At 31.2% G+C, this 12,936-nt stretch overlaps 1 protein-coding gene across 3 annotated transcripts in view; it reads right to left on the minus strand.

The window, feature by feature from the left end:
• The window catches only part of LOC142321363 (DDB1- and CUL4-associated factor 6-like), a 143,822-nt gene that overhangs the window by 23,933 nt on the left and 106,953 nt on the right, over positions 1–12,936 (minus strand). For all 3 annotated transcript variants that reach the window (XM_075359388.1, XM_075359390.1, XM_075359389.1), the window contains exons 13-14: positions 12,349–12,430; positions 11,115–11,279 (exon numbers count right to left, since the gene is read on the minus strand). In XM_075359388.1, coding sequence (XP_075215503.1) covers positions 11,115–11,279; positions 12,349–12,430 — 247 coding nt within the window. The remainder of the gene's footprint in view (positions 1–11,114; positions 11,280–12,348; positions 12,431–12,936) is intronic.

The following is a 12,936-nucleotide window of genomic DNA, read 5'->3' on the forward strand; positions in this document are numbered from 1 at the left end:
GACATAAAGAATTAAAGTGGGTCGAAAAATTATATGTGAAAACGGGTATAAAATTGTCTCACTGCACATTTTATATTTTATTTGTTTTCTTCTAATAGCACTGAACAGAATTTACATTAAAGTACAAAATGTAACTAAAATGTATTCTTATAAGGGAACTGTACAACAGATTCATTTTTACATGAGTTAAACATTGCCGCACTCAGTGAAATATCATCAGAACCTCCAGGAAAACTGTAAAACAGATTTCTAAAATCATTTACTAAATTCGTTATCTAAAATTGATTTTTAAAATCATTTCCTATTTATATTTCATAACTGATTTGATCATATTTAAGTAACAGTGATAATAATGTTCACTAATATTTAAAAAATAGTGTATTTGAGATAAAATCTGTTAAATTTGAAGCCACGAGAGTTATGCAACAATTTGTTAGCTTTTCTTCATTATGTATTTTAACAGCTCTATTATAGTAAGCGCATTACGAATATTTTATTAAAAGGGTTACGTTATGAAGAAAATAAATTTTCATTCAAAATTCTGTGAATGTAGGCCATCTGTTCATAGAGTACTTCACAGTACTACATAATGAAGTAGTAATGACAGCATTCTATTCCAATCCAAATATGCAACACAGGTTGACGGGAAGAAGTACAGGTCCTCACCATTAATAAAATGTTTTCACACACAATGACTAGTACAGTACTTTAACATAAATACAAAAAAGTTAATAAAAAGATAAAACATAAATAAATAATTAATTTATGAAATAATACTTAAAAAGTGGTAATACTTAAAATCTACCTTTCATGGAAAGGCAATTTTGCATTAGGAATTTGTAAAAATGAAAGTCTTTCAAAGTCTGATGATATCATCAAAGTTGCTAATAGTAATAAATGGTTTTTAATAATTAAAATAGCTTTATGATTACTTCTTTGCTATCACTTCAGCCATTTTATAAAGCGCTAAATAATTGAAACCTTTCATACACATGCTGCAGAACAAAATATTCAGTAAATTATGGATCAAAGTTAATGAGACATCACATAGTATGCCGGATGTGGGCTGGTTCTTTGGTCCACATCCACAAAACCAGTCGCTATGAGTAGCTACGAGTCGGGCCAAACAGCTGATCCAAAACAATAGAATAATGGTATTAAAATGTGTGATTTTTAAGATGTATTCCCTATCAGAATGGGAATTAGGAGGAGCCCCAGCTTTACCCGTGAGGCACTTCAACAATTAAGACATATGACCACTGCACTGAAAACAAAGCTCAGAGCAAGTCAACTGAAGGCAGACCTCTACTAAATAAAAGGATGTACCAACTCTTCAGCCCCTAGCATCCTCAACATGGAAAATGTAGTACAACTAGACCTGTGTCAACAAAAGTAATAATGGGGAAAGGGGATCAAGATAAGGAAAAGAGGCAAGTAGTGAACACAAGACTATTAACACCATTAGGGTGATCGGGGTAATTTGCCACTTTGCCCAGGACTCGACAATATTTCTTAAAGTACCATCTTTTGAGTTTATTGGATTTTGTTTATAAAATATAGACCTTTTAAAGACAAGCTTAATCTTTTAATGAACTCTCTATTACATAATACCTTTATGTAAATATAACTGTGAGATCTTCCGTCTCGTTTAGCAATTATATTTACATAGACAGAATCCCTGAATTTAGCAGTTATCAACTAAATACAGTTGGTATTTTTTTAAGTGTACTTTTCTTTATCACTTTAGAAGTAGAGGTTAAGTACAGCCGTCTCTTGATATTGCTCACATGGAATACATTTACTGCTTTCATAATAAATTAATCCTTAATTACCAGTTGTATTACGAGAGGTTATCTCTAAAGTAAAGACCATTTCATCGTAAAAAAAATTTATTCTGAAGACTTTATAAATACTTTTTATTACTCTTAAACTACATACCGTACACTACTTCTCTACATAATTACCACATGAATTAAGACATTTATCGTAGCGATATATCAGCTTCAATATACCCCTGTCATATTTTTGTGCTGCCAGTCCATTTTACATACCGTACACTACTTCTCTACATAATTACCACATGAATTAAGACATTTATCATAGCGATATATCAGCTTCAATATACCCCTGTCATATTTTTGTGCTGCCAGTCCATTTAGCCACTGATTAACAGCATTTTAAAGTTCATATCACTCGAAAATGTTTACCACTCAAAAATGTTAAATTTCCCAAACAAATGGTAATCAGAAGAAGTTAAGTCTGGACTATATGGTGGGTGGCATTTTTAAGTTCATCATCACCCGCGAATTACCGCTCAATAATTTTCAATTTCCCCAAAAAATGAAAATCAGAAGGAGCTAAGTCCGGACCATATGGTGGGTGATCGTAAATTTCCCATCCAAGTGTTCTCAGTAAATCACACGTCGGACCCGCAACATGTGAACAAGCGTTATCGTGCAGCAGGACAGTGTCATCAGTTAGCCACCCATGTCATCAATTTTGAATGGCACGCCGTAACTTACATAGAATTTTGCAGTAGGCTTCTGCATTTATAGTCATCCCACGTGGCATGAAATCAATCGGCAGTATACCAAACTGATCCCAAATGACTGCGACCATCAGTTTGCATCCAAATTGTTGTGGCTTGACCTTTGTTGGTGATTGAGGATGATGCCATTCACTTGACTGCCGTTTTCTCTCTGGCGTTTAATACAACATTCATGTCTCATTGCCAGAACAAATGGATTAAGGAACTCATCACCTTTTTCTGTGTAGCGCATCAAAAATTCCAAAGCAGATCCCGTTTTGATTTTTTTTAAACGTTCCGTTACGACACGCAGCACCCACTGTGCACAAACCTTTCTGAAGCTTAAATGGTCATGAACAGTGCGACCATTAACAGGTCAATACCTGTTAATGGTCGCAATACTGCGTTGATACTGGTTGATACTGATGTATCAATTACATCAGTAAAAAGAAGAACCAAATCAGAAATCGTTGAGCGATGATCTTTTCTGATTTCATCATTGACGTGTTTCAACAAGTCCTTGGTGATTATCGAAGGCCTCCCTGAACGTTCTTTATCATGCACATTAATCTATTATTTCTAAACCTTTCATACCATTTTCAGACGTTTCTTTCATTCATTAAATTATTACCGTACACAGTAACCAACTGCCTATGAATTCCATCCGGCTTAATGTTTTATTGTTTAAAAACGTATGACTCCACGTATCTCACAGAAAGCAACAGCATTGATTTTCCTATTCACTTTATAATGTAATAACTCACATGTAATCAACGATATAACAATGCAACTACTTATAGACAATAATGCAGTGTGTACATTACTTGCGTGGCCATGAACAACACAGGTTCGCCAACCATAAGGAGAGAAATTTCCCAGCAGTCTTTACTGTAGAGATATCCCTTGTACACTACTTTATGTAATGATTGAATTAAGAAATTAAGTTTATTATTCTCCATTTTATCAAAAAAGTTATTAATCCATCATAAAGGTCTACCTTTTATCAATTTCTTATCATAAAATGTTATTCGTTTATAATTCAATAACTTAATTTATTAGCTTATAGAATTTTATACTTTGGACTATTTTGTAGAATACAACTCAATGACTATACTGCTTACAGGAAACTTCCAAACAGTTGACTAATAAGTTACTTTTCTACATAAAGTCAAACTTCATGACTTTCAGTGATGCTCAGATTCAGCAGAAGAAAGTGCGTGCTGGATCACTAGAGTAACAATATTAATTACACAACCATCCCTGCAATGAACAGAGTAAAAGCCTCTTATAAGAATGAAAATCATCTGAACTTCAATGGGCTTAGGTATATGACAGTAAATGTAATTACTAAAGGCAACAGCAAAACAAAGATTTAAAAGGTCAACTATGAAAAAAAATTGCTTTATGCAATCTGGTTAAAGCATTCAGTGGTGAAATTTAATTAAAACGGAAGAAATTTATAAAAGATTTTCACCGACCAAGACAATTAAATCATCATTAAGGAACTCACAACTGATTAAATAATTATGTATGGGCAGTTGCAGTTTTTTTAATAAACCAAAAAAATTTAATTTGTCTACATAATGATATTTAAAGATCTGATTTATATTATTTCTTCATATTTTTACAATCGATCATTTCTACACTGGATCACCAGTAGGATAATGTTTAGAATCTTCAAAAATCATACTTAGACAGGTGTCCTGAGTTCTGTAAAACCTACACTTTGGCACACTAGTAATAAAATTTGATCCAAAAATCATTTAGCCTGCAAACCCAGCCTCTACTTTTTTGGGTCAAGAGGACTGTAAGATCACAGGGTTTTCTCTGAAAAGTGCATATGACAATTCAGCATTTCATCAGATGTTTGGGAATGGAAATATTAATCAAACACAGCTTAATTATAACTTTTTTAATCGTATAAATAAACAACCACAGTATTAAGTAGACTACTATGCACAACTGGTCGATCAGGAATCCTCTGATCCGAAGTAATATTCAAATTAAGTAAACTTACTTTTAATTTGACTTTAATGTACATTAGATTACCTTTGGCCATCTAAATTCTATTAAAATCAGTAGTCATGTGTAATCAGCCTGAACCAAGACCAACTATTACAGTTAAGATTACAGCCTGATGAAACAGTGTTATATCATATAAGAATTAAATAAAAAAGAACCTCCATGAAAATACTGAAAAAGTTTATCAAAACATTATTAGCTTGACTCTTACAAAACTGCATGCGTTTAAAATTCAGTTCAATAAAGTAGAAGAGTAATACCTGGTCTATTGTTTTGTAAGCAAAAATGTAATAGCAGTAAATATGAAAATAAAAATGGAAAGAATAAAGCAATATTTTTTGGATATGACAAGCATCATAATTTTACTACAATATCTGATATGATCTATCTTCAACGAAAAGCATTTCAGTTCACTGATACGGATAGCATGAAAACACTGATGTTACTATAGTTCCACATAAAACTGTAATCACACTCTATGGTATAGTTAGTTCATAGTTTCTTATTAAATATATTCTTTACGTAAATTGGAAAAAAAAACCCCCCGCAAGGTACACAACAGAACACCACAAACATAGAAATTCAAATTTTCCCCGTACAAAAAATATACAAAAATAAATAAAGAATTGCAAACAACAAGCACATGAAATAAAATTTTAAAAAATTCATTTTCTATTTTGATACATGATAGTCATGATACTTTTTATAATTTATAAAAAGCGATGATAGAATATCTAAAAAGTAACAAGCATTAAAAATGCCTTCTAGGATCAATTTTAATCACAAAAGGTTAAGAATCAATAACAGAATTTTGTCACTAAACTCAATGACTCAATAGCTTCCAGTAATTAATGAGGTAAATGATCATAATATTCCAAGACATGTACAATCCAAATTAAAAATAATCTGCACAAGTATAAATTTTTAATTTCTCTCAATATCATTTTTTTTTTATTACTGCCTCAGCAAAGTACGTAAAATATCAAAACTGTAAAAGGGTATAGTTTGGCAACCATTTAAATATTAGCCTGATAATTTTTGAGATAATGCCATAAAATTAACCACCAATAAATTACAGTTTGACATTTAAATTGGATACATATTCAAATCTAGTTAAAAGTTCTTTCCATTCACGAAACAAGCTGATTAATTCTCATTCATCAGAATATGAGAGTGTCACTTTTCACAGCATCCAGATGCTCCCAGCAAACATGGTAGATGGGGTTTGATGATGACTATTACATAAAAATGTCTTTCTGGATATTTATATGAACATCATTATATCTCTTCTTTTTTTTCCTGTTTAGCCTCCGGTAACTACCGTTTAGATAATTCTTCAGAGGATGATATGTATGAGTGTAAATGAAGTGTAGTCTTGTACATTCTCAATTAGACTATTCCTGAGATGTGTGGTTAATTGAAACCCAACCACCAAAGAACACCGGTATCCACGATCTAGTATTCAAATTCATGTAAAAATAACTGGCTTTACTAGGACTTGAACACTGGAACTCCCGACTTCCAAATCAGCTGATTTGGGAAGATGCTAGACCAACCCGGTGGTGGGTACATCATTATATCCACTTAGATTTTATTATCACACTTAAACTACAAAATTTAAAACATAAACCATACATTTCTAATTTAGTGAATTAAATGACATTACTTATTAATTCACAAGATTGGACTCTTATTTACTAGATATAAAATCTAATTAATCACTTTAATGTAATAATTATCATCAATTATAGATATTCTAAGGTTCGTATGCATTTGCCTCTTGGCAAGTACAATCTTTTTTGTTTCCTAGCTTTTTACAGAAGTTAATGGTAATAATTAATTCATCAAACCAGAATTTCAACTGATGATATCTATGTACCTTAAAACATTTTTAACTGGAGTTAAACCTGAGCTGTTCAGCATAACAGTTTGATTGCCATAATGATATAACTGTTATGGTAACATCAGATAACAACGGCAGATAACAACGGTAGCATCAGCCAAGTAGTAGTGATGCTAACCATCACTGATGGTTAGTGATGCTCCCCCAACCACTGGATTAATTTATTCTGTTTAAATGTTTATAACAATTTTTTTTAATAGATCATTTAAAGTTTATGCACCTCAAATTTAAATTATAGAGTTGAGGAATGCGAGACAAAAACACTAATGCTCGGTTTAGAGAGAAGAAAGGAAATAACTGGTAGACAGTGAGAAATACAATTACACTTGTGGATGATCAAAGAGGGAACCAAAATAATGGCAAAGATGGTCTTTGCCATCAGTCAAATGTAGTTTTACTTATTCCAATTTTTATTATTTTAAATGGATCAATAAGATCCAAAGTAATAGTTTATTACAGACTATATATCACAGAAATGTTTATAGAAAAGAAATCAATACGAATCTATAATCTCTTTTTAAGACTAATTAAACAGAATCAAAAATAATCAAAATTTTTAACAACAGATAGTCCTTGAGTTACATAAATTCATTCATATTTACGAAAGAAATTTTCAATATAAGTAAAATTTACAAACTACACTTACATCTGAAGTATTAAATTTCTGAATTCTATTTTAAGAGTCATCTAGCGAGTGAGACATGAACTGTGTGCTCAAAAAGTACTCCAAATGTGAACCATCTGAGAAACGAAATGCTGTTAGCATAGACTGAAGTTACAAATTATAAAAAAATACAAAGGTGGCCAGTGATTATCTTCCACAGCATATGAACTTGGGGCTTGCAGTATCGACAGTGAATATAGTAGTGCAAAAAGTTGTATGTATCAAAAAACATATAACAATTGCAGTCTGTATGAAGCCGACAATAATAACAAAGAAACAAGAGGGTGCTACCACGAAGATGGAAATGCTGCTTACCTTATGGTTAAAGGATCACATCCAGAAATGTAAGCCTCTTAACCTGATGATTAGTCTAAAGCAAAAAGTCTGTTTGAAGAACTGAAGAAAACGTACTCTGGTAAACATAAACATTAACATTTTCAGCAAACAATGGCTGGTTTGCCAGCTTCAAAAGTGGAGCAAGTTTTCACAATGTGCAAGTGTCTAGAAAAGCTGCAAGTGGTGATACAAAAAACAGCAAACACATTTCTTTTGAATTTTGAAGCGACTGTAGAAGAAGGTTGGATAAAACTGACCTTTAATATAACAAACTGCCATCATGCTCTTACATCAATTTAGAAAAAAAAGCAATGCCTGGCCACTAAGCATCTGAAAACAGAGTGATGCTATTGCTTGGTGGAAATGCAGCTGAGACCTGCAGGTTGAAACCATTGTTAATCCACAACTCTGAAAATCCAAGAGCACTAAAAAGAGTTATCAGAGCAACGCTTAATTTATCAATCCAACAAGAAATCATGGCAGATTCTGCCATTGTTCTGAGTGACTTTCATCCTTATTTTTAAAGTGGCATTTCTTCCCCTCCAATATGATTCCAATGTTACTATACTTGAACCACAATGTGATAGCAAACTTTAAAGCATACTATTTACAAAGAACATTCATGCAGGCAACCGAAGCATTTGATGTAAATTCTGATATCACACTATGAGATTTCTGGAAATAATTTAATATTTATGATGCAATTAAGATCTTTGGAAAAGCACAGGAAGATGTAACAACTACATGAATTAAACAAGTGTAGAAGAAAAGCTGATGACATGTTCAAGAAATTGAGCAAAGAAATAGTGGATCTGCCTAAACAACTAGAAACGCAAATGGATGTACAAAATTTAAAGGCACTAATCGAATCACATGATAAAGAATTATTGAATATTGATTTACTGGAGAGGAAGCAGTAAAATTTTGTAAGGAAAAAAGTAAAGAATCTGAGCTGGAAGAAGGCCAAAGATATTCATTATGAAAGAAATGCCAATTGCATTTCAGGAATCAAGTTCAGGTTTGGCACGGTTCAAGAAGATAGATTTGAACTCACTGTGCTTTCTTAAGGTATAAGGAATGGTTGAAAATTCCTTTGCATGTTATACAGAAATATACACGGAGAGAAAAAATTAAATACCACTAAATAATTTTTTTAAAAAGATCACCAGCATAGCAGCAATCATTTAGTTGACAAAATGGCATCCACTTTATGTGATTTCACTTCCTTGATATGAAGTATTTGAAGACTTGGTTATCCTGGTAATTAGGTAATTAACTAATGTTGAAATGTTATTAATTACTTAATTTTTTTACCATCAACATTGTAAGAATACGAGGTCTGTTCAATACGTAGACAATTCCTCGGGTCCAGTTGGTTCCAGTCAAATCTGCTTGGCATCACCATGTCTGTGCAGATCAGTTGATTACAACGCAGTTTTTTGATTGCAAATATCATTATTGGTTGCTTGGCTACACGGTTCGGGCAAATCGATGTCTGACCATCAGAGAGCTTGCTGAAGAGTGTGGGATATCAGTTGGATCATGTTATGAGATTTTTTTGAAGATGCACTGCACCAATAGTTTTTTCATTGTGACAACGCTACAGCCCATTCAGCCCTCAGAACTCTTGAGTTTTTGGCCAATCACTCGATCACTGTTCTTCCTCACCCACCCTACTCACCTGACCTCGCTCCTTGTAACTTCTTCTCCAAACTCAAAAGACCTTTGAAAGGAAAAAGATTTGAGATGATTCCCAAGACTGAAACAAATGCGATCAACTGAAGAATATCATAAAAGAAGCGTTCCAGGACTGTCTCCAAAAGTGGAAACACCATTGGGATAAGTGTGTGCACAGGGAAGGATAGTACTTTGAAGGGGACCCAGACAATTAAATTCTAAATAAAGTATATTTTGTTTTATGACATTACTCTACGTATTTTCTGAACAGACCTAGTAAAAGGTTCTGCACCCTATTTATAAAGCATATTATGTAATTGACTTTTTGCACTGCATTATTATTAAACAGTATTTTTTTATGTGTGTTTGCAACAAATCTTAGATTCTGGTAAAAATTTGACTTAGGTAAATTTTGAATCGCACAAAGAGCCTAGTAACAATCTATTTATGTAAATCGAGGACTGACTGTATAATCCTGAAGAAAACGCTTGAAATTCAATTTACAGCTGAAATCATACTACAATCAAGTATAAATGACTAAATACATATTCGATTAAAAGTTCCATTGTTAATCCACAACTCTGAAAATCCACAATAAAAGTCCAGCTTTTCTTTTAAGTAGTCAGCTAAACTATGATATACACAATACATGTTTTCTTAACATGGCATATTGCATCTTTATTATTTCAACAAATGTTGTAAGCTCTGAGCTTAAGGAGGCCAAATTGGTTGCTTTCTCCTTATTTCTAATGAATATACCTAAAAAAAAATTTATACAAATTATATTTTAAGAAAAAAGGTCTTCACTGTTTGTAATTATAACAAGATTTCCTAAAGAAGTGAATAAAGTATTCAAAATAATAAATAAATACATAACTATAACTAGAAAAATTGTGATTATTTTAAATGATGAGCATAAGTGGGATAACTGTCTTTTTTTTATAAAAGTTAAAATTTTTTCTTACTGAAAGTAACAGAAAATAATATATATATATATATATATATATATATATATATATATATATTTCATGACATACCAACCTGTCTTCATTACTTACTATATATATCAACGAGCAAATAGAAAATAGCATTTCAATTTTCTTTTAAAAGTTTAGTTCAAGGGTATTATTGAAAATATGACTTTCAAAATGTTTCTCCCATCAGTTTTCACTTATTTATTTTTAAAATAGAGTAGTTGCATTATTATTAAGTTATTTATTTGGATTTTGGTATATTTAATAGTAGTAGAATTTGAATGCTTAGATTACATGTCAAAAAAAGCCTATTTGATTAAACATATTAAACTAATATATGCAAAAGTAAATATCATAAAATATCAATGATATAAGCTATTGATAACTATGAATATTAAGAAAAAAGGATGAACACAAATAATGATTTGTGTTCTTCCTTTTTTATAATGATATAAAAAAAATTTTCTATGAGCTTCCTACTTAAGCGAAGTGGTTTACATTAATTTCTTCAATACTATCTAAAACAGTAAACACTTTCAAAAAAGCAAAATAAAAATAAATAATTCAATGACAATCTTTGTTCTTTTCTGTAAGTCATTTTTAATATTTACTATGTAGGGGATTAGAAGGATATTTTCTTAATATTGTGAATTGTATGTAAACAATTAAGGGAAAATAGATTAATGACGATGCAAGACTGCAGCTCATTTTCTCTCACATTTAAAAATGTTTATCATCTATTTCTTATAAAACAAATTTATTACACAAAAATTATCAGAAATGATATATTAAGAATATATATTTTTTCTCAGTCTAATTTTTCTTCTAAGAACTTTATCTTTGCAGTTTCATAGCCTAAGTAATTTTTCACAGTCTTTCTATAATTAATAAAATATGTACATCTTATAATATTTAGTCATTGTTATCGTTATATTTGCGTAATCATGTTCTTAAAGTAGAGCAAGACCTTATTCGGTCTATACCAATATGAATTAAAAACAAACTTTTTACCTTGCATTACGATGCCCAGTATACTTCTGTTTGATCGGTACTTGTCTTAATTTTACTCTATCATAGTGTTCATACTGTGCTGACGATGATGGTGATGAAGATGATATTCTAGATTCTCTTTCAGGGGCACTATCAATTTGCCTTGAGAGTGGATCCTGGGCCATTCTATTTCAGAACAGAAACAAAATACGATTATATGGTTACACAAGTATTTCAAATAAACAAACAGCAGAAAGTGAACAAATCCACTGAACACTGACATTTACTTGAGACAGAAAATAACAACAAATAGCATATGAGAAACAATGGCCAGTCAGAAGGAGAAAACAAACAATATTTTGGTACAAAACTTTAGAAACAATCGAGTGAGAGATGAGATGCCATTAAATGAACGTAAGTTAATTGAACTCATAAATAATTAAACTTACATGTGTCGAGTTATTTTGACAAAATGTTGGTTTAACATGGACTGATTGCTGTAAGTGAATCGATCATTCTGAGTCAAATTCCTGACAGAAGTAATAAATTTTGTATGAATGGAATTTTTCTTATCAAATGCACACATCCATTGGATGGCCGATAGAAAATTTCTAAGGCTGACCTTCACTTTCTGTGACTTCAGTTAATATGCTAAAAGTAAGCAATACATAGAAATATAAATGCTTTTTTTTATTTGAATTGTTAATCATGATAATAAATTAGCAAATGTGAACAGTCTGCACAGGAAAATCAATTGAACAATTGGAATCGCATCTAACACTTCAATATGAAGTGGATTATTAAACATGATTATGACCCTAAAAACATCCCTACATCGGAGAATTATTTTGGAAGATGTTATTATTTCTCAAGATGTTCCAGGAGTTATACAGACAGGTTAAAAGAAATCCACTTACTACTTGGCCACAGAAATGTAACACCCACAAAAATGATTAACTTATATGATGATGAGGAAATCTAGCAGGTTATAATTGAAAATCATTGCTTTTCATTTATTAACAAACACAACCAGCATCAAATATCTCTAGAAAAAGAGAATTAAGCTGAGTTCATTACTTCCTCAGACCATACAGTGATAACATTCATACAGGTGTTGCGTATAAGGATCAGGCAAAAAAATCTACTTTTATCTGACAATTCCTAAAAATTCAGTTTATATGTTATGAGTATATAATAACAAGCTATAAGAGAATTATTTACAGACAAAGATTTAAAATTATACTTCAAGAATTACCTTTTAAGTGGTGGTGATGTGACTGCAATATCGGTCTCATCATCTGAATTTAAAATCGATTCATCTTCCTCAGACATGGGTTCTGAAAATAACAAAGAATCTTTACTATTACACCACAAATTCAATATTTTTTTTTAACAACAAAAAACATTATTACTTTTTAACATGAATTATTTTAGATAGTTTTCATTTTTATAATTTTTTTTCTTATTACTAACTTGATAAATTAGAGTGCGAAGAGAAAAGAAATATAATACTATTTTATTGAAATTAATCTTTTTAGAATTAATCTTATTACTCTGTACTGTTAAATTGTATTAAACAGACTACCTACTGCAGAATATTGAGAAAAGACATATCTTACCTTAATTTTTCATTCAAGAATTTTTACAGGATCCCATACCCTCAGTCATGATTCAAATAATTCTGTTATTGCCTAACAGTTATTTTGTTATTGCAATAATGGAATTATTTCAATCGTGACTGAGGATGCAAGATCCAACAAAAATACTTCATGAAAAATTAATGTTTCTACGATATTATGTTTTTATATGAATTGACTGTGCTGTGCTGTTTTCTAACACACGA

Source organism: Lycorma delicatula, chromosome 3, assembly GCF_047948215.1.
Source record: "Lycorma delicatula isolate Av1 chromosome 3, ASM4794821v1, whole genome shotgun sequence".
NCBI lineage: Eukaryota > Metazoa > Arthropoda > Insecta > Hemiptera > Fulgoridae > Lycorma > Lycorma delicatula.